At 37.4% G+C, this 19,797-nt stretch overlaps 3 protein-coding genes across 5 annotated transcripts in view; all 3 read left to right on the plus strand.

Annotated features, from left to right (window-relative positions):
• The window catches only part of LOC100175571 (neurogenic locus notch homolog protein 1), a 6,754-nt gene extending 5,781 nt beyond the window's left edge, over positions 1-973 (plus strand). The window contains exon 20 of the mRNA XM_026835001.1: positions 556-973. The gene's annotated coding sequence lies outside the window, so the exon portion shown is untranslated. The remainder of the gene's footprint in view (positions 1-555) is intronic.
• A 409-nt stretch (positions 974-1,382) lies between these two features.
• On the plus strand, positions 1,383-9,859 carry LOC100185781 (latent-transforming growth factor beta-binding protein 1). Its single transcript, XM_018812589.2, has 19 exons — positions 1,383-1,577; positions 2,071-2,190; positions 2,253-2,459; positions 2,835-2,960; positions 3,563-3,685; positions 3,745-3,885; positions 4,311-4,442; positions 4,518-4,637; positions 4,909-5,006; positions 5,277-5,502; positions 5,558-5,698; positions 6,090-6,259; positions 6,769-6,917; positions 7,245-7,377; positions 8,067-8,164; positions 8,337-8,529; positions 8,586-8,691; positions 8,756-8,881; positions 9,107-9,859. Exons 1-19 carry the CDS (start codon positions 1,496-1,498, stop codon positions 9,307-9,309), a joined length of 2,694 nt encoding a protein of 897 aa, XP_018668134.1. The 5' UTR covers positions 1,383-1,495; the 3' UTR covers positions 9,310-9,859.
• Positions 9,860-11,290: 1,431 nt separating this feature from the next.
• On the plus strand, positions 11,291-19,663 carry LOC100176367 (fibrillin-2). 3 transcript variants are annotated; one of them, XM_026834996.1, is made up of 16 exons: positions 11,291-11,770; positions 11,832-11,951; positions 12,884-13,069; positions 13,604-13,717; positions 13,942-14,064; positions 14,452-14,568; positions 14,998-15,126; positions 15,432-15,554; positions 15,981-16,577; positions 16,928-17,053; positions 17,271-17,393; positions 17,608-17,646; positions 17,728-17,859; positions 18,233-18,352; positions 18,434-18,549; positions 19,133-19,268. In XM_026834996.1, exons 1-15 carry the CDS (start codon positions 11,701-11,703, stop codon positions 18,520-18,522), a joined length of 2,208 nt encoding a protein of 735 aa, XP_026690797.1. In that variant the 5' UTR covers positions 11,291-11,700; the 3' UTR covers positions 18,523-18,549; positions 19,133-19,268. The 3 variants fall into 3 exon arrangements, with proteins under 3 accessions (XP_026690797.1, XP_026690796.1, XP_002122013.3); XM_026834995.1 differs by lacking the exon at positions 18,434-18,549 and having other exon boundaries at positions 11,304-11,770; positions 19,133-19,663; XM_002121977.5 differs by lacking the exons at positions 17,608-17,646; positions 18,434-18,549 and having other exon boundaries at positions 11,312-11,770; positions 17,737-17,859; positions 19,133-19,663.
• Positions 19,664-19,797: the final 134 nt, after the last annotated feature.

The raw sequence follows: 19,797 nt of genomic DNA on the forward strand, positions 1-19,797 counted from the left end.
GATCCGTGTACTAAAGAGTGCGGAGATGGTGCGTGCATCATTAACACGATCCTGAACAGACAAGAATGCTTTTGCTCTAATGATGCACTCAAAAACACAGACGGAACTTGTTCAAGTAAGCTCACTTTATATTTATAAGCCCTTTTATAGCCCTTTAATAAGTTTTACTAGCTTTAAAGGTGCGTTATATCAACAATTGAGTTTTCAGTGTCTAAAATTGAGTCAATGCATTTCTGCTATTTTTGTTACTTTTTCTTTAAAACCCTTTTAAACAAACTTCTTTACCTCGCAGAAATACCTACAGGAAATGGGAATGGAAACACAGGAACAACGACCACTCAACAAGTGGACAGAACAACTCTCTACGTTCTGATAGGGTTGGGAAGTCTTGTTTCAATTCTTATCATCGTTCTGTTGGTCGCTTTCTTTTGCCGCAAACGCGCCACGGGCCAGAAAGAATACGAACTTAGTCACGTGAACGTCAATGCGATCGCTTCATAGTTCCGGAGTTCATAGTCACGTGTCCATGATTCCAAACGATGAATACGCGTGCACAGACGACAGGGTTCAAAATTCTTAGCGTATATATGTAGCATACAAAACCATACCCATGCTTACTGTAGTTCCATAACGATTCGTACTATGCATGCTCTCAGTAGTCTATATGTACCCGACCCATAGTGTCCTTAAGCAATCATGCCTATAAATAAGACTCTAGCAAAACTCTTTCAAAAAGCACAAACGCCTGGTACCCCTGGTACCTGACAACGACCAAAGAAACTGTCGCAACACAAGCAAAGGCGGAGAAAACGACGACGAGAGACGATTACATCTGAGGCACTTCCCGTTTATAATTGTAGCATATATTTGCGCATTTATCCTACTATACCTTCAGACTTTCAATGCAAACAAAGAATACATTTGTTTTTTTCGTGTGCCTCTTTCGTCCTCTTGAGTAAATGCCAATTACGTGTATGCTCATGTATGATATTACATGTATAATGAAAGTACAAACGGTACAATGCAATCTATATAAGCATACAAGGACAAAGCCAAAAATATTTATCAAGAAAATATCAGCATACACACTTTCTCGTGTTAATCAGGTTGGAATGCGAAAAGTTAATATATTGTGATACAGTTTCACACGCAGTAAAAAAGTATCAGGAAATAAGGCGTGATGTTTATTCAAGGGTGTAACCTTCCCTTTTTTTATACGAGCGAAAAGGCTGAGGTGGAATGCTATTTACGAGTTGCTGAAGGCTTCGTTTTAAAATAGCCTAAACGACGCCTTTTTCATAACAGGGTATAATCGAATTAGCATATAGCGCTAGGCTATAAAAGAGGCCGCACCTGCCGAAAACTTACTTACAAAAGCGGGATTACCTTTTAAAATATTACAGTTTTCGTATAAGAATATTTATTGACCGTTTTTTTTCGTAGGAAGTATTTTAGATTTACGGAAACATAGAATATCAAAAAATACGCAACAGAAATGAATATTTCTCCAGCATTATTCGCCTTTATCTTACTTTCATCTCAAGCTCTTGTACTGGACGCTTTGGACGTAAATGCAGGTATTTTAAACTATGAAAGCACTTTGCGACGGAAAATAAACGCTAGGTCACAGTGCTTTTTAAACTTTTTCGTATGCAATTTTCAAATGATGTGGATTTTGATTGGTAGCTCATTTACCCTCTAATTACAAGGAATTTAACACAAGGGGTAAATTTACCGCAGTTTAAGAAACGCTGATCTCGGAAAAGCTTTAACCTAAACCTATTTCTGGCCCGGCGATATTTTTGTATAAAACTTGTGCTGCGTGGGAAAAGTTTAAGCTTAATCTGAACACAATAACTTTCGAAACCCGAACTAAAAATGGGTAAACAAACGCTCAAAATATTATGCTTCACTCTCTGTAGAAATTAGCACTATATTGTGGATTCGGAAGTAACACCAAACACGTAAGATAGCAGTAATATAGAAAATTTTTATACAAAAAAGTCTGATAATACTATGTTTAACTTATACGACATTTTTCATCTTCTAAACGAATTTTCCTTTTTTCAGCATTCTACGCAGTGACTGTGCAAGTGAACACCGGAGTGAGCGTTTTCAACGAGTTTGCCGTTAGCGCCGCACCAAGTCCCGCAGATGCCACCACTAACATCCCTGCCGGCGCAACACAACGTAACTCGTCTATTTTGGTGACCGGTATAATCAACTAAAACACTTGTTATTTTACAACTCAGATGCGAGTCCATGCGACACCAGCCTATATGCGGGAAGCAAGTTCACCAACACTTATCCTTGCGCAAGCAACTCAACGTGCACAGTAATAGCTTCCTCTGTCTTTCAGTGCAGGTGTAACAATGGTTTCAATCAAACAGCCAGCACGACCACTTTTACACCGGCATCCACTGGTGTAACTGTAACTCCAGATGGGACAAATTGCCCAGGTAAACTGATTTTTTATAGACTCTTTATAAACAGCAGCGTTCGTTTGGGGAAAAACTTCGGTTGAAATAACAATAGTTTCGAAAAAGACGTGCTTGAAATATTTGTACAAAGTATAACAATTTTAGCAATCCTACAAGCCAAGTGTAGTGGCACACTGTTACATTATGTTTAAAATAGAAAATATAGAGAATGTGTGTAAAATAACGCTTTAAATGAGAATCTTGTCAGGTTTTTGATGCGCCTATATCGTCAACCAGATACCGTTCCAGATACTTTTATTTCATGAAATATTTTTGGGACACTTTAACATTGCAAGGCACAAATTTTAATTTATTTTTATGTAACACTTAAAATTAAAATCCTTTTTAACACAGATATTGACGAATGCGCGAGCGGTGCTCCACTTTGTGGAGTTGGAGCGTGTGTGAATACAATTGGTTCGTACACATGCAATTGCCCTGGCGGATACACCTTGAACATGACAACCCTGATTTGCGATGGTAAGTTTGGCAATAAGTGCGAATAGATTTTTTAAATTTTTTTGGCGTTCGTCTGGGCGTTTGTAATATAGTAGGATGGGGAAAGTTGGGACACATTTTAACTCTATTTTCTCGTCCAATGTGGTAGTAAACAAGGAACTTTCAAAGAGTTATAAAATTATATGCTCACGACTCCCATAGACCGTTGTTAATTGTTTAAAACACGATCCGGATATTCGGATATTATGTGCCAAAGGTGTCCCATCTTCCCCCATCCTAGTATACCAAAGTTATAAACTGAGGAAACATTCCGCTTTGACGTTTAACGTGTAAAAGTATATTAATCTTTATCGTTTACAAATCTATAACCGTGTCCGGAACTATATATCGTTGAACAACAATGAGTAAAATTAAGTGACCACGCCTTAGTTGTGTAACGGTTAACGAGTGCCAATGGCCGCTTACGTCCTTAGTTTTGTGTGGACGACTATTTTAGTAACTGCAACAGTTCCATGGTATTTGAACGTGTTAAAGAAATACGTGTTCACTAAATGCCTGAAATTACTCTGCCTGTGACAATAACGTTCAAGAAAATACATAAACAACCTTTATTTATTTACTAGATGATGACGAATGTACGCTTGGTACACACACATGCAATGCAAACGCAGTATGTGTGAACACACCCGGAAGTTTTACATGTACCTGCAATTTAGGGTATTCAGGAGACGGTTTTACATGCACCGGTTAGTCTTGTCGTTTTAGGCTGGTGAACTATGGGTTTTAAAATTGTCAATACTTTCAGATTTTGACGTATGTTCTCACGTCGGACCCAGTATTTGTGGCGGAACAGCAGCTGGAACTTGTGTGGATCAGACCGGGAGTTATAATTGTACGTGCAATGTTGGTTACGTACTCGACATTGTAAGCAATCCAACTTGCAACGGTAAGTTATGTCGATCCATACTTAATTTTTTTTTGGGGGGGGGGGGGGCAGGCAACATGAATGAATATAACTTTACTAACTTTATCCTTGCGTGGCCGGAAAACGATAGTCGTTATTAGTGACCACTGGGTTGGAGCAATTGCCGTTAGGTGTCTTGCCAAAAAAACACACACGCTGACAATGGTAGCAGCGTCGAGTCTTGAACCCATTAACTCTGGGTAGCATACATATAATCCTAATCCATTCATGGTTTAATTTCCAGATCCCCGAGAAGGACCTTCACCATAGTATAAAATAGAATGCCCTTGATTACATATTAAGACTCTCAATATTTCCGTAAAACATATGCATAAACCAGCAAGCAGATTTTGCTGCCCATCCAGATCACGTAATAAAAATTAAAAACAAATACGTAAACGTTACAGATGTGGACGAGTGTGCGACCGGCACCCATACATGCGACCCAACGCTCGCTACCTGTAACAACACTATCGGTGGCCATACATGCGCTTGCATCGCTGGTTACACCGGTACTGGAACTACAGGAAATTGCGCTGGTAAGTGTGTTGATACTGACATTTTAATGCTTGTAATCGGCTACGTAAAATGAACTTCATACACCTTTCTTACAGACATTGACGAGTGCCTCACATCGCCGTGCGATACAAACGCTGCTTGCGCGAATAACGTGGGAAGCTTCACGTGCACTTGTAACGCGCCCAGCTTTGTGGGTGACGGTATCACATGCTCCGGTAACGTTCATTCCCATTTATATGGCTTATACAGTAGGGTGGGGGGAATGGGACACTTTTTAACTTTATTTTCTTGTCCCATTTGGTAGTAAACAAAGAACATTCAAAGAATTATAAAACTGTATCCTCATGACTCTTATAGACCGTTGTTAATTGTTTAAAACACGATCAGGTTATTTCAATATTATGTGCTAGAGGTGTCCAATATTCCCCCACCCTACTATATATAAAATAAGGGCAATTGATTAAATCTATACCTTTATTGTCACAGGGCTGGTGTTAAACATAGACTTTAGAGCAGAGCTTGTAACAGGGGAAGACGCATCATCTCTGACGGTTGCCTCGCAGCAATCAGCCGTCGCAACTGTGGTAAGATTTTTAACGTTAAGTGGTTTTTTAGTTTACAATTCAGATACACCGTGATTACGATACTTTGCTCAATGTCAAGTGCATATAACATTTAAATTTCCTGAACGTGGTTTAAAGAATTAACAACGGTAGCCGTGAGAATACGGTTTTATAATTCTTTGAATTTTCTTTGTTTGGAAATAGAATGAAATAGTGTCTCATCTTTCCTCATCCAACTATACATATAAAACAATCTTTCTTATAAATATAAGTTTATCGTTCACTTTCTAGATCAAGAACATTTTGGACGAACTAGTAAGCACAACAACCTTTGGATACAATGCTACAGGGCTTACTGTCACTCTCGAGCAATTGAGCGGCAATACAACCAGCACAACATACATAGTCGTAATAGATGTCATTGGTTCAACTGATAATAACGTTGGTTTGCAAGGGAGATTCTCAGGCACAAGTTTCAGCTCTATGATCAATGGAAAACCGGTTACATCTATCGAAGGTAATTGCGAACCGGTTTTCACTGGTTGGTACAGGTTTTAACTAAAACATTACAGACTTCGACGAATGCGAGGTAAACTACGGGAATTGCTCAACGAATGCTATCTGCACCAATAATGACGGAGGATTTGAATGTGTTTGCAACGATACACACGCAGACAGAAGCCCAGCAGGGCAGGCCAACGGAACTGTTTGCGGTAAGTATATGTAAGACACATAGCGGTATTTATATCACCCTAGCTATTCCTTCTGTGTTGTCTAAGTTGTCAGCGCTACAATACAAAATAATTCTACCAGCCACAAAGTTATATATGTCGAACCAATAAGCAAGCATGAGGTGTATGAAACAGTATAACCGCTGTAACAACTGTTGTGGCCAGCTACCCGAGGATAAATATCAAAACTATGATAATTAAAACACGGTAAATAACACCACTAGCAAAAAAACATTTTTTAAATTCTGTTGTTTTTTTCATGACTTTGTTTTTTGCTTGAAACTGTTACATGTTGTAAGTTGTACAAAAGATGGAATAAAAAAACATGTGTTTTCATACAGTTTAAACACCACTTATATACTTTTTCATTTAGAGTTGCCAACTGCTTTCAACTGTACACAAAATGCCATTGAGTTGAGAACATACATCCCATACTTCGTTAATCACAATATTGATGTTTCGAAGCTTACCCTTGGTAGCTGCCTCGGTACTACTATGGGCGACTACCACGTATTCAGCGGAACATGCGACCCCGTAGTTACGGTAAGCTAAAAACCCAAGTATATATAGTAGGGTGGAAGAAGATAGGACACATTTAGCGCAGAATATCCAAATACCCTGATCGTATTTTAAACAATTAACAACGGTCAATAGGAGTTATCAGTGTGCGGATTTACATTTATTTGAATTTTCTTTGTTTACTACCAAATGTGACCAGTAAATAGAGTGATAAGGCGTCCCATCTTTCCCCATTCTAGTATACATATACTATTGGGTGGGAGAAGACGTGCCGCCTTTGGCAAATAATACAATACTCTGCACTTTAAAGAATTAAAAACGGTTCTGTGGGAGTCTAGAGGATACGATTTTATAATTCTTTAAATTTTCTTTGTTTATTACTAAATGGGACGGGAAAATAGAATAAAAAGGTGTTCCATTTTTCCTATACACAATATACTATAGACATAAAGTATAAACCTTGTAGCAAATGCGCTTTAATATAAAAACTAAAACATTTAAAGGAGAAAGTCCCATAACTTTATTTTCTTTAGTCAACTGCCTCGATTCTCACGTATTCCTGGAATCTTACAAACATCAACAACTCCGCGTCGTTTGTTTTTGGAAAATTTGCGAACATACCGATACAATGTAATTTCCCAGCATCCATCAATGTTACCTTATCTATCAATGCTACGAGAAGGTAAGTAATTCTACATGCTTGCATATAGAAGTTCTATATTGCTGTGCGGTAGGATGGATACCGATAGTATATAATACCCAAAATTTATATTTAACACTTAACAACTCTTGATTTATGGGGCCATGAGAATAAACGTTCGTATAAAACTATTTTTACTACCTATAAAGGAATGATAAAAGGGAATTAAACGTGGGCCATCTTACCCCAAGCTTGTTTATCGTATACCATGATAATACTGCCTTTAATATCAATTCACTTCCATGTAAAGTCCTATCAAAATGTTAAGCACCAAACGAAGCACTAACGCTTAACAATCTGTCTTTACAGTGAAGTAGCGCAGCCTAGTGTAAGTATTGGGATCGGAGTTAATGTGGATTTCGAGGTGAAACCTTTCTTCGACGCTGGATTGAACAATGCAATTGCAGGACCTATCTCGACCGACACGAGTATTTTTGCAAGGGTAAGTTGTACAACGAATCTCGTCAGCTGTTTTGTTCATTTGATATCCTTTTTATAGGGGTGAATTAGGAGTGTTTTTCGCGTCAAATACTGATAATAGTTTGAAAACTAAATCGATTCGGGTTTAAATAGAAGAATTTAACTGTAATATATTTTCCTGTGTAAAATATTTATTTAGTTATAATATGATGCGGAATGACCGGAAAGTTTAGCACATAATAACTAAATATGTTGAAATATGTTGATTGTGTTTTAAACATAAACTATGGGAGTCGTGAGGAGGCGGAATTATAATTCGTTGAATGTTCTTTGTCAACTAACAAATGCGAGAAGAGAAAATAGAATAAAAAGGTGTCCCATTCTTCCCCACCCTACTTTTGTCAGCATCTCATTCATACAGCGTAAACTACTATGTGGGGAAATACAGTAGGGTGGGGAGAAGATTGGACACCTTTTAACTGTATTTTCTCGTCCCATTTATCAGTAAACAAAGAACATTTAAATAATTATAAAACTATATCCCTACGACTCCCCATAGACTGTTGTAAACTATATCCCTTCGACTCCCCATAGAATTGTTTAAAACACGATCAGGATACTTGGATATAATGTGCTAAGGGTGTCCAATCTTCCCCCACCCCACTATATATTGTACAGAGGAATTTAGTAATTATCGTTTTGTTTTCGCAGATTGGATCAAGCACGTCTCTTGCATCAAATGTGAAGCTGATAGTGGACAGAATACAAGCAGCAGCAAGCGACAACTCTGACTCGGTTGAACTCGTTTCGTAAGTGAATAAGTCGTAAGTTGTGGGGCAACGATAGTAGTAACCTCTGCCTGCAATAAGAGGCAGGTGCGCGTATATACCAACTACTACTGCGCCTGGTTTGTGATTATTGACAATAGGCATTGCTTGTATTTTTGTTCTTATTAGAAAAAAATAAGTTTAATTTACACAGGGGAGGTTGCGTCTCTCAGGATCCATCTTTATCTGGCTTATCGAATCTGGTTAGTTTGTTGAAACAAGGAACTTCGAGCCAAGCACTCGTTCAAGTACCTGCTTTGTTTTTCCCGTCGGGATCATCGTCCACTATATACTCATTCGAGGTGTCGACATGCGTGGAAACTGGTGGTATTGTCTGCGCACCTTCGGTAAGTGTATTGCGCTATGTTTGCCTCTATATTAGTTACATACGTTGTGTTTATAGTGTGGCGCAATTGGTAGAAGAAAGAGAGCGACTGTAATTATGAGGCTTCGGAGGAATGAAGATTCCCAACACGGGGAAGCTCAATTTGCAATCGTTCGAGCATTAGGTAGGTCTAGATAAGCTCATTTTTTTGGTATACCGTTTTTTTACATTAATGTTTTAATACACAGGCGACGAAACCTGCCGGAAAGATTGCGGTGAAGGCGTATGTGTGGTGAATAGGAATGCCGTAGAACGTGAGGTTTGCTGGTGCTCCAAAGGCACGAGGAAAACATCGGAGGGAAAGTGTGTTAAAGGTAAGGACAGTGCCCAAGTATTTACACTGAATTTGTTTTGCTCATAGTGTATAAGAGAGTAGAACAAATTCCAGATGCGATTTTGCACATATAGTTAACAAGTACAAAAAGCAACCCTTTTTGGTGAACTATGTCATGCAGTATAAAAAAAACTACTAAAAGCGGAGCAATATCCTACACCATATAATAAGTGATATTGTTTCTTACAAAAAAACAAAATTTCAGAAGAAATCGTTATCCCGAACACTGGCACTGGCACTGTCAGTCAGCAAGAAGACAGAACAACTCTCTACGTTCTGATAGGTTTGGGAAGTCTTGTTTTAATTCTTATCATCGGTCTGTTGGTCGCTTTCTTTTGCCGCAAACGTGCTTCCAATCAGAAGAACTACGAACTTGATCACGTGAACACCCATGCCATTGATTCGTAACTGATCTCATAGTCACGTGTCTGCTCTCAGCCAATCACGCGGCCATGAATCTAAACGACGATAACGCGTGTTGTGTTTCGAACTGACACTAATTATTTAATAACATGCTTTTATATCCATATATATTAGCTTATACATAGCCACTTTTATTTAATCTATTCTTTTCCTGTAATCTAAAAAATAGAATGCGCCTGTAACTTGAAGGTTCTTATATAAATCAATGTGTGAGCCAAAAGCGTCTACAGAACGCTTTTGTTAACTGTTTAATAATTGAAACAATTGTAACTTCGACGATAGAAAGGCAAACTGCACTTTTACATGAAACGCAATTGATTTAATTTTCCATCTACAATGAGCAATGTTTTTTTTTCACCATTCACATGCCTTGATACTTCACTACACTTATAACGCAAACTGCCTTTCTTGATATTTTACGATGTGCCTGCAAGTTGATTGTTTGAGACCGAGTAGAAGGATATTCCGCCCCTGAAATATTTGGTGTACCAATGTAGTCTTATCATAAACAATAAAAAAAATCAAAAAATGAAAAGAATATTCTTCATTAAAAAGACTTGGTTAAAATGAAAATGAAATTTGTCCAAAAACAATAACAAGTCTCCTTGCTGTTTATAGTTAAGTATGGATTAAGAAATCGAAGGGGCAGCGACAAGCAGAATTTATTGGCATTGGAGAAGTATTAGACCTTAGCTACGATTGAAAAAACTTTGAAATGCAAAGGAGGGCACTAAGGAGCAATAGCTGTTGGTGAAAACAGAAACAAATTTGACAATAATCCTAAAATCGAAATTACAGGCGGTAAAATGAATACTACTGCTTTTTAAACATAATTTATTTGACTGGTCTTACTTCATTTTACAATATAAAACTTATTTTTAAGAGAATAGTTGGTAAACCTGTCTGAAATCAAAAACGCGTGAGCTAACGAATCGAACCGGACTTTCTATTACAAAAAATATAAACGAAAAGCCTACGACCAGTGACCACAATGCACCGCAACGTTACGGGCCAATTACTAATCAAGTCATATCGTGCGAACAGAGTGTGTATGTGGCCACTGCATGTACAAAACTGTGGGGTAAGATGGATGTTTTTAACAATTTAAAACTGTCTTTTGGAGTCGTCAGGTTGTTGGCTTGACAAAAAGAAATACTTTTTTAGCTATTACATTATAATACACATTTGAAAAGAAAAATATTTTCCGGGCGACTTAGTATGTATTCACAGTATCTTACGCGTGTTTAGATATCTAGTCTGGGTGTGGCCTAAGTGGCGTTTTGTCAACTCATGCTGTATTCAGTAAAATGTCACGAAATATAATACGAAAAATTACGGCCGGTCGCAATACAAAGGGCATTAAAAATTGCGTTAAAATATTAGGATAATATATTGGCGAACGTAAAATGAGTCGCGTTTAGTTTTTACTAACTTTCTGGTGCGTTGGTGTTGGCTTTAAAAATATCATTGGATTAGGTCTTAACCAAATCTCTTGGCATTAAAATTGAACGCCAAAATGTTTACGTTGTTTTAAGAAAATCAATTTCGTTCTTTGAAAGGCACAAGCATGCGTATGGACGATAATAATTTGAGTAGTAATTGATATAGTGTCCCATAATGCGTGTAGAAGGCGTATATACTTGAATGTAGTATGGCATATTTCCTATCATACAGTTTATCAATAAATTGCTGGACAGAATGGTACATATAGTAGGTTGGGGTAAGAAGGAACATGTTTTCGTTTCCTTTTATTTGATAGAATTATATACCCTACCGCATTACGACTTAAAAAGAGCGTGGTAGGTTGTTAAAAACACAATCAGGGAAATTTTGTAATAACGTATCCCATCTTACCCCACAGTCTTTTTAAAGCGGATGTTTAATTTCAAATTTAACACTATAAAAAGATCCAAATAATTAAACCGCCGAAAGAAGAAGAATTATAAATGAAAAAAAACAATTTTTTAAAAGAATTGATATAAAATCGTGGTTACGCCATGTAGTGGACACGCACATGAAACTTTCTTTATATAGTTCACCGTCCCGTATGAACGAGTCTTAAAGGACTGAAATGCGTGTAGTTATCCGAGAAAACAGGTAAATACGCCGAGCGTAATAGCAACGACGTAATAGCCTAACCCAAAATCGAGTCATCGGCAACGAGCGTATCCGTATGGATATCTTTAGTTCCCTATACAATGCTAAAGCTTTCTTATCTACATTCGAGAGCTAATAACTCTAATAGCGTTTAGTTTATAACGGACTATAGCACAAGCATCTTACAGTGGGTGTTTTCTGTTGCAGAATTACATTAATTAGTCGTTTGAATAAAAAAATAGACAATATATTTGACAGAGTTGGGAAAAGACTATTGAAATGTGGCGACTTGCTCTGTTACTTGCTGTGTTCTGCGCGGTCGACATAGTGAATTCACAAAGCTCTATAGGTAACTATTTAGAAGCAGTTAAAGAGGTGATTCTACGCAGTAACAAATGTTTTTTTTCTAGTGAACACTGTATTCAAATTCTCACCGCCCGATTTAGGGAATATATTCTTTGCATTTGCGAACGAATCTGACGCGAGCCGCTTCATAGTAATTATCCAAACTGTTCCTGAAATCACGTTCCGTAAGTACCTATATATATATAGTGGAGTGGGGGAAGATGGAACATTTTTATTCTGTTTTCTCGTCCCATTTGGTAGTAAACAACGAACTATCAAAGAATTGTAAAACTGTATCCTCACGACTTCCATAAATCGTTGTTAATTGTTTAAAAATGGATCAGGATATTTAAATAATATGTTCTAAAGATGTCCCATCCTACTGTACGTTTTGCGAAGAGATTAGACCAACGTTTTAAAAATTCATAGTTCGCTTAACTTAAACAAAAACAAAGCTCAATAAACACAGAGGAGAGTATCGTAAAACTATTTAAATATATATATGAATAAATAGAATTTCGTTTCAAATTTTAAACCCTGGGTATATAGTGTTATCGTATAATTAGCAACAGTGGGACAAGATGCATAATTTTCCACACAATCTAATCGTATCTTTACCAATTATCGACGCTTTTTTAAAGTCGTGAGTATAAGAGGTGATATAATTCTGTAAATAAATTTGGTGTACTACTAAATGAATCGATAAAAAGAACGCAATATCGAACATTTTAACCCAGCCGTTACCCCGCGAAGGTAAATAAGTTACAAAAACAACTACTGAGTGAGATTGAACTAATCTATATATGGTTAAAGTCATGTAGGGTCATATACCATGGCCTATATAGGGTTTGGTCTGAGGTGGCCCATTTTTATAAATATTGACATAGGTGTGGGTGAAAATAGGACATCGTATGCTCATGAAATTCAAATATCCTGATCACGTTTTAAAGAAATTACAACGGTCTATGGAAGTCGTGAGCATAAAGTTTTGTAACTCTGATGTTCTTTGTTTTCTACCAAATGGGTCGAGAAAACGGAACGAAATGTGTTCCATCTTCCCCAACTTACTCTATAATTAACAAATTTGAATTCTCTGTGTGTGTATCTGTGTGTGCAGAAAAGAACCTGTGTACTGTCGGATTCGGAGGTGATGGGTACCCTTGTGCGGAACAAGCTGACTGTACGCAGATCGACCAGTTATTACTGAGGTGTAAATGCAAAACAGGATTTGTCAGCATAAACGACGTTGAGGTTCAAGCGCCCCTAAACGTAACACTTTTTCCCGAAGGAATGAATTGTCAAGGTAAGACATAAGATGAGTCGTATATGTGGTTTATACTCCAACATTCCGCTGGTTGACGTATATATAAGTTGTCTCAAAAATGACGTGCGTATACGATTACCACCCACGCGGGCGGGGCTTTTAGGAATCTTGAGATATTTAAAGGTGGTTATTGAGATGTATGACACATGTCTCAATGAGACAGTTGAACGAACCTTAAACCGCGAGAAACATTTTGACGATATTGTATTTAAAATACTGCAAGTGGGTAGTTGACCTAAACGCTCGGAAATTCTCCTTATATATATGGAAATCAATAAAACGCAGCGTTTCTGTATATGGGTGAGATTCAGCAGCGATACATACACATCAGCCGAATTGAGATTTACGCCAGATATGGTGATTTATTTTACACTATATGTTAATATACGGAAACGAGTTTTACTTGTTTAATATTAACACCTTCACAGAAAGTTTAAACCACTTTTTCAAATTTAAGAAATGCCTTTTATAAAAATATATACGATTAACATCGCAAGGTTTTCTTTCTTATAGACATCAATGAATGCGCAGCAAATCCGTGCCCAAGTACAGCAGCATCATGCGTGAATACATTTGGTTCATTTCAATGCAACTGTAAGACGGGTTACACAGGGCCAAACTGCACAGGTAAAATATACGACAACGCGTGTATAACACTATACACTGTCATACTGACTTTAGTAAAGTACATTTTGTAAAAATCGTAATAAGGGCCACAAGAAATTGATTCAAAAAATAAGTTACATAAGGTTTCTGTACTCCACTGAAGCGTATTTACAAAAGGTGTCGTTTTGAAAACAGGAAATCTAGAAGGCTTGGTCATTTTACCTTAAATTAACCTGTTCAAACAGATCTTAATGAATGTACATCCGCGACTTCGCCTTGCACTGGAGCAAACACAATGTGCGTAAACACTTTGGGGAGTTTCATGTGTCCTTGCTTAACTGGTTACACTGGGACGACATCTTGCGTCGGTAAGAACTAAATTGTGAAACTTAATCTGTCATGACAAAATTAAAGAGAATCGCTTTATTATACAATTGCTAATGAAAATTTTGAACAAATGACGTGTGGTTCAACCCTCCAAGACTCATGACAATAGAATAAACTCATTTAAACGCAATATTGTATAACGTCCAGTTCTAAAAAGTTGAATCAACCTTTATGGAATTGACAGCCACACCCGCAGACGTTTGCGCTTCAATGGAGGGAAGGGGTAAATCATGTCGTCACTCTGTCATGGGTGCTGAACGTCTTTCTTTACAATAACTATTTATGTCCAGACATATCTCATTACCCCCGTGAATAACCGGAGGAAAAATTAAATAACCGTTTGGTTCTAATTACGACATGTTTTGTAGACATCAACGAGTGCTCAACAAATCCGTGTCATGCTGGCTCTACGTGTGTGAATACGCCAGGGAGTTTTACATGTAACTGCCCAACAGGTTTAGTAAGCCATGCCGGGGCTTGCGTGTGTAAGTATATTTATATCACTTTCGCCTAAAAAAATGTAAAGTATTGTACATATTTCTGTAACTAAGTCCACGAACCTGACCCTATATTCTAGTATAGTGCTCATGAAGTTGGACTTTTTCGTAACGTAAACATCCTTATATATTACACTATCCGTTTGACTTGATTTTGTTTATTACATATCGTAGCACAATAAGAGCCTTGTTTTAGTTGACTAGAGTTGAAAAACGTAATTTGCTAAGCATTTGTGTAAGCGCAGGGGTTTGACAAACAGTTATGCAAATTTGGGCACGTAAGGTGCCAACATACATTTTATCGGCACAATACTTTTGTTCCACCGGTACAGTTGTGGAACTTGAATTTTATAAAAAAAAAACAACTTTTCATTTTATGAAAGTACATTTAAACTGTTTTCATACATGTTATTCCAGTACCGAACGTTGACGAATGCGCATTAGGAACAGACAACTGCGATATGAACGCGAACTGTATCGACACTTTCGGTTCATTCACATGCGCTTGTAATGCGGGATATAGCGGCGACGGTGTAACATGCTCTAGTAAGTATCTATACCATTCACGGGAAAGTTGGGCAAGTCGTAAAACTTTATAAATATTAAAATGGGGGAAGATAGGACACCAATAACACATAATATCCAAATATACTGATCGTGTTTTAAACAATTAGTAACGATCTATGGGAGTCGTGAGGATACAGTTTTATAATTATTTAAATTTTCTTTGTTTACTACCAAATGAAACGTGAAAGTATATTGAAAAGGTGTTCCATCTCCCCCACCCTATATAGACCAGCATACGAGAAATAAGCGGCAATTTTGTAGTTTTAAATGTTGTTTAATTTTAGACATCGACGAATGTTCACAAACGCCACCTGTGTGTACAAATGCGGTTTGTAATGATACGATGGGAAGTTTTAATTGCATTTGTTTAAGCGGATTCGTCAAGACCGGACATGCTGTATGTGTCGGTAAGTAGTACTAACTTATTGTAATTATATGTAACATTTGTACGAAAACTTTCTGTAAATTTTGTCACTGCCGAGCCATCACTCAAAGAATAAAAAAAAATCTCAGTAATGCGTAAAAATTTCGGCTGGTGTTAATAAGAACATCGTCGCTTTAATGGTCCATGATTAAACATATGTAGTCAGGTAGGGAAAAGTTGGGACACTTTTTTATTCTATTTTCTTGTTCCAATGGGTAGTAAACAAAGGACATCCAAAGAGATATAAAGCCGAATCCTCGTGACTCATATAGACCGTTGTTAATCGTTTAAAACAAGATCAGAATATCTAGATATTAAGCTTTATAGATGCCTGTATTTCCCCACCTTAATTACACTATTAAACGCAAGAATTGGATTAATAAAACATAATAGTTTTTTTATCTTGCAGATAAGAACGAGTGCGCTGACAATTCTAGTAATTGTCATATGAACGCCGATTGTACCAATATAGATGGCAGTTTTACATGTGCATGTAAAGCTGGGTTTACTGGTGATGGTCTAAACTGCACTGGCGTTGACGAATGCATGGAGAACACGCACACCTGTCACGCAAATGCAACTTGCTTAAATACGCTTGCAAGCTTTGTATGCGCATGTAACATTGGTTACTCCGGCAATGGCACGATGTGCACAGATATTGATGAATGCAGTTTCAACGTTTGCAACGCAAACGCGATGTGCACAAACACGCCGGGGAGCTTTAAATGTAAATGTAACAGTGGATATAGCGGCAATGGAATGATCTGCACGGACATCGATGAATGTGCATTAGGAACCTGCCATGTGGACTCCACTTGCATAAACACCGCGGGAAGTTTTGCGTGCGCCTGTAAACACGGGTTTACCGGCAACAGCACAACTTGCACAGATATTAACGAGTGTCTAAGTAAGCCTTGTGACAGCAGCGCGACGTGTACAAACACTCCTGGTACTTACTCGTGTGTATGTAATAGCGGATACAGCGGGAACGGATTCACATGTACAGGTAAGACTAAGTGCAACGTAGCTTAAACTACGGTTTGTGAATAAAATTATATATAGTATGGTGGGGTCAAATGGGATACTTTTAGCACATTATATCCAAATTCTCTGGACGTGTTTTAAACAGTTAACAATCTATAGCAGTCGTGAGAATATGGTTTTATAATTCTTTCAGTGTCTCTGTTTACTAGCAAATTGGGTGGAGTTAATAGAATGAAAATATGTCTAGTTTTTCTCCACCCTACTATGCACAAACGTTTAGTTTAGGGAAACATCAAATCTCATGCTGCTAATACACAGAGAATGAAAACTTGTATTATAACATAGGTTTTCTAAAATTGTGTGTTTCTTTAGATAAGAATGAATGTGCGCTTGCAACAGACAACTGCCATAACTTAGCTTCATGTGCAAATACAGCGGGTAGTTACACATGCACTTGTAATACTGGTTATAATGGCGATGGAACGACTGCCTGTGTAGGTAAGCGCTTATAATGAAACTTTAACAATCTAATTTGGATTGTAGCCAACATGTATGACCAGTGGCACAGCCAGAAGAAAATAAGGTGGGGTTTTAATAAAAAAATAAAAATATATATTTTTTTAGATTTTTTTTGGTTTAAAAGAGGGGGTGTCGCGACTCCCTAACCCCCCTGGCTGCGCCACAGTGTATAACCATCTTTGTATACGATTTACAGATATCAACGAATGTATGGTTGGAACAAATACCTGTCATGCCTCAGCAACATGCACAAACACATTGGGAAGTTTTACTTGTGACTGCAATACAGGGTACACTGGAAACGGTACAACATGTTTGGGTAAGTATAGGCTATATTGTAGCCGCTAAAATAAGCTACAAATTAAACCCATCTTTAATGTATAGTAGGGTGGGGGAAGATGAGACACCTTTTTCATTCTATTTTTGTCCCATTTGGTGATAAACAAAGAACATTCAAGGAATTATAAAACCATATTCTTATACAACTCCCATAGACCGTTCTTAATTGTTAAAAACACGATTAGGTACTAAAGGTGTCCCATCTTCTCCCACCCTAGTATATGTGAGGCATAACCGTGTTTTAAACAGGTTATGCCTCACATATACTAGGGTATATGTGAGGCCCTAGTATATGTGAGTATATATTGTAATATACCGTACAGATATTGACGAATGTACAACTGGTATACACAAATGTCATTCTTCTGCGAAATGTACGAACACAGCAGGAGCTTTTACATGCGCTTGTAATCCGGGGTATTCGGGAAACGGTCAAACTTGCTCAGGTACATGTTATGTAGATTTTCGGTAATTAACATCGACGTTTGTTTTATATGCGCTGTTTACACTTTTAATATGTTTACATTGAGTACGTGCTGCAATAGTTAACGGCAATTGCTCAACGCTAGTGGTCACTAATGGATTGACCAAATTAACAGCCATACATAAAAACGAAAAAATCAACCAAAAAAATAAAATAATCACCTACAAAGTAGCACACTTGTTAACTCATAAGCTGGCGCGAGGTGTATGTACACCCGTGTTATAACGTTTGTCGTTTTGCAGCAACGCGAGGATAAAGCAAGTTACATTTATTTAATCATTCATCGTTTCTATAAATTATGTTTAATTTTATCTTTTTATTTTCATTGTTCACAGATATAAACGAATGCGCAACTAACTCCTTTTGTAGCGCGAATGCTGTTTGTTCTAACACAATTGGAAGTTTTACTTGCTCGTGTTCTACTGGCTTCTCAGGCAACGGTGTTGTGTGCATCAGTAAGTTTTATTAACAAGCTTAAATGTCGTTTACGTTTGTATGTACAGTAGTTGAAACACACACATATAATGATCTAATAGGAATAGGAAATTCATCTAACTCACCGATGCAAGCGCCTGTAATTTTAACGTTGCTGGTGACGATTTTTTCTGCAATAACTTTGTTATAAAAGGACTTCGTCCGTTCACCACAAATGGTAATCACTAACCGCCAATTAACAAAACCACGAATCATCATATATACATCATAGTTGCATTGCATGTTTAATCTCTAACGAGTCTAACCGAACGATTGATTTGCATGTTAACTGCCATATAGTTTTATTTAGAAATTGACTGCAATGTTTCTTTATAAGGCTGGGCTAAATAGCACGAAAACTGATGCTCGCGTTTAACGATTTGGCATATACATAGTGAAAATGCATGCGTGTAGTCCGGCACACGTAGCTCATTGGTGATTGATATAGTAGGGTGGGAGAAGATGGGACACCTTAAACACACAATTTCCAAATAGCCTGAATGTGTTTTAAAGAATTAACAACGGTCTGTTGAAGTCGTAAGGATACGGTTTCATATTTTTTTGAATTTTCTTTGTTTACTACCAAATGAAAAAAGAAAACAAAATAATACGGTGTCCCATCTTCCCCCACCCTACTATAGTATAATGTGATAGGCTTATACACTGCCAGGAGATATCCGTATTAGGGCGTGGCATGGTACATATAAAATTTAAAGTTTGGCTTAAAACATATAAAACTTAAAGTTTAAAAATCTTTACAGACGACAACGTGAAAAACAATCCTTGGCTGCGATTCTTTATGTCCTACCCATTCGGAGCCTTCAAGATATTTACGCTTCAAATACCAGTTAACAAAAGACCAAAACTGATGTGCAAACTTCAATACCCTTTTGGATTTCTGAACGATCCCAACTGCCCGTAAAGATAAGCGGTCTACACGCCATCTAATATACATATATGTACAGACGGAATAGATTTTAGTTTAGTTATAATGTGGTAATGTGGGGTAAGGTGGGACACCTTTAGCATATAGTATCCAAATATCATGATCGTATTGGAGTCGTTGGAATACGGTTTTAAAATTGTTTAAACATTTTTTGTTAACTGCCAAATGGGACGAGACAATAGAAAGAAAAGGTATCCCATTTTCCCCACCCTAATATTTACCTTGTTTTCACCGTTGTAGATCTTTAGAGACTTGAAACTTTCCTTTCGTATACATACACTTTCAATTTACTCAATCACATTCACAATTTGAATCGTACCGTAGAATACACATTTATCTAAATCAACAAGCTTCTAAAATGTTCTATTAATGCTCAGTTCACTACAACAGCAACCATCAATAAAGTAATTGCCAGTCCTGACCTAAATTAGAAAATGCTTTACCGTGCGTCCCTTAAGCAATTGCTGTGCGCGGGAAACA

The sequence above is a fragment of the Ciona intestinalis genome, chromosome 7, assembly GCF_000224145.3.
Source record: "Ciona intestinalis chromosome 7, KH, whole genome shotgun sequence".
NCBI classification, from domain to species: Eukaryota; Metazoa; Chordata; class Ascidiacea; order Phlebobranchia; family Cionidae; genus Ciona; species Ciona intestinalis.

What these genes read in the sequence shown, in the direction of transcription:
- LOC100185781 (XM_018812589.2), top strand. Translation starts at nt 1,496, where the DNA reads ATGAATATTTCTCCAGCATTATTCGCCTTTATCTTACTTTCATCTCAA. An exon ending in CGCTTTGGACGTAAATGCAG is followed by an intron (nt 1,578 to 2,070) that starts GTATTTTAAACT and finishes TCCTTTTTTCAG; the next exon opens with CATTCTACGCAGTGACTGTG. An exon ending in ACACGAGTATTTTTGCAAGG is followed by an intron (nt 7,378 to 8,066) that starts GTAAGTTGTACA and finishes TTGTTTTCGCAG; the next exon opens with ATTGGATCAAGCACGTCTCT.
- LOC100176367 (XM_026834995.1), top strand. Translation starts at nt 11,701, where the DNA reads ATGTGGCGACTTGCTCTGTTACTTGCTGTGTTCTGCGCGGTCGACATA. An exon ending in AAACGGTCAAACTTGCTCAG is followed by an intron (nt 17,860 to 18,232) that starts GTACATGTTATG and finishes CATTGTTCACAG; the next exon opens with ATATAAACGAATGCGCAACT. An exon ending in CAACGGTGTTGTGTGCATCA is followed by an intron (nt 18,353 to 19,132) that starts GTAAGTTTTATT and finishes AAATCTTTACAG; the next exon opens with ACGACAACGTGAAAAACAAT.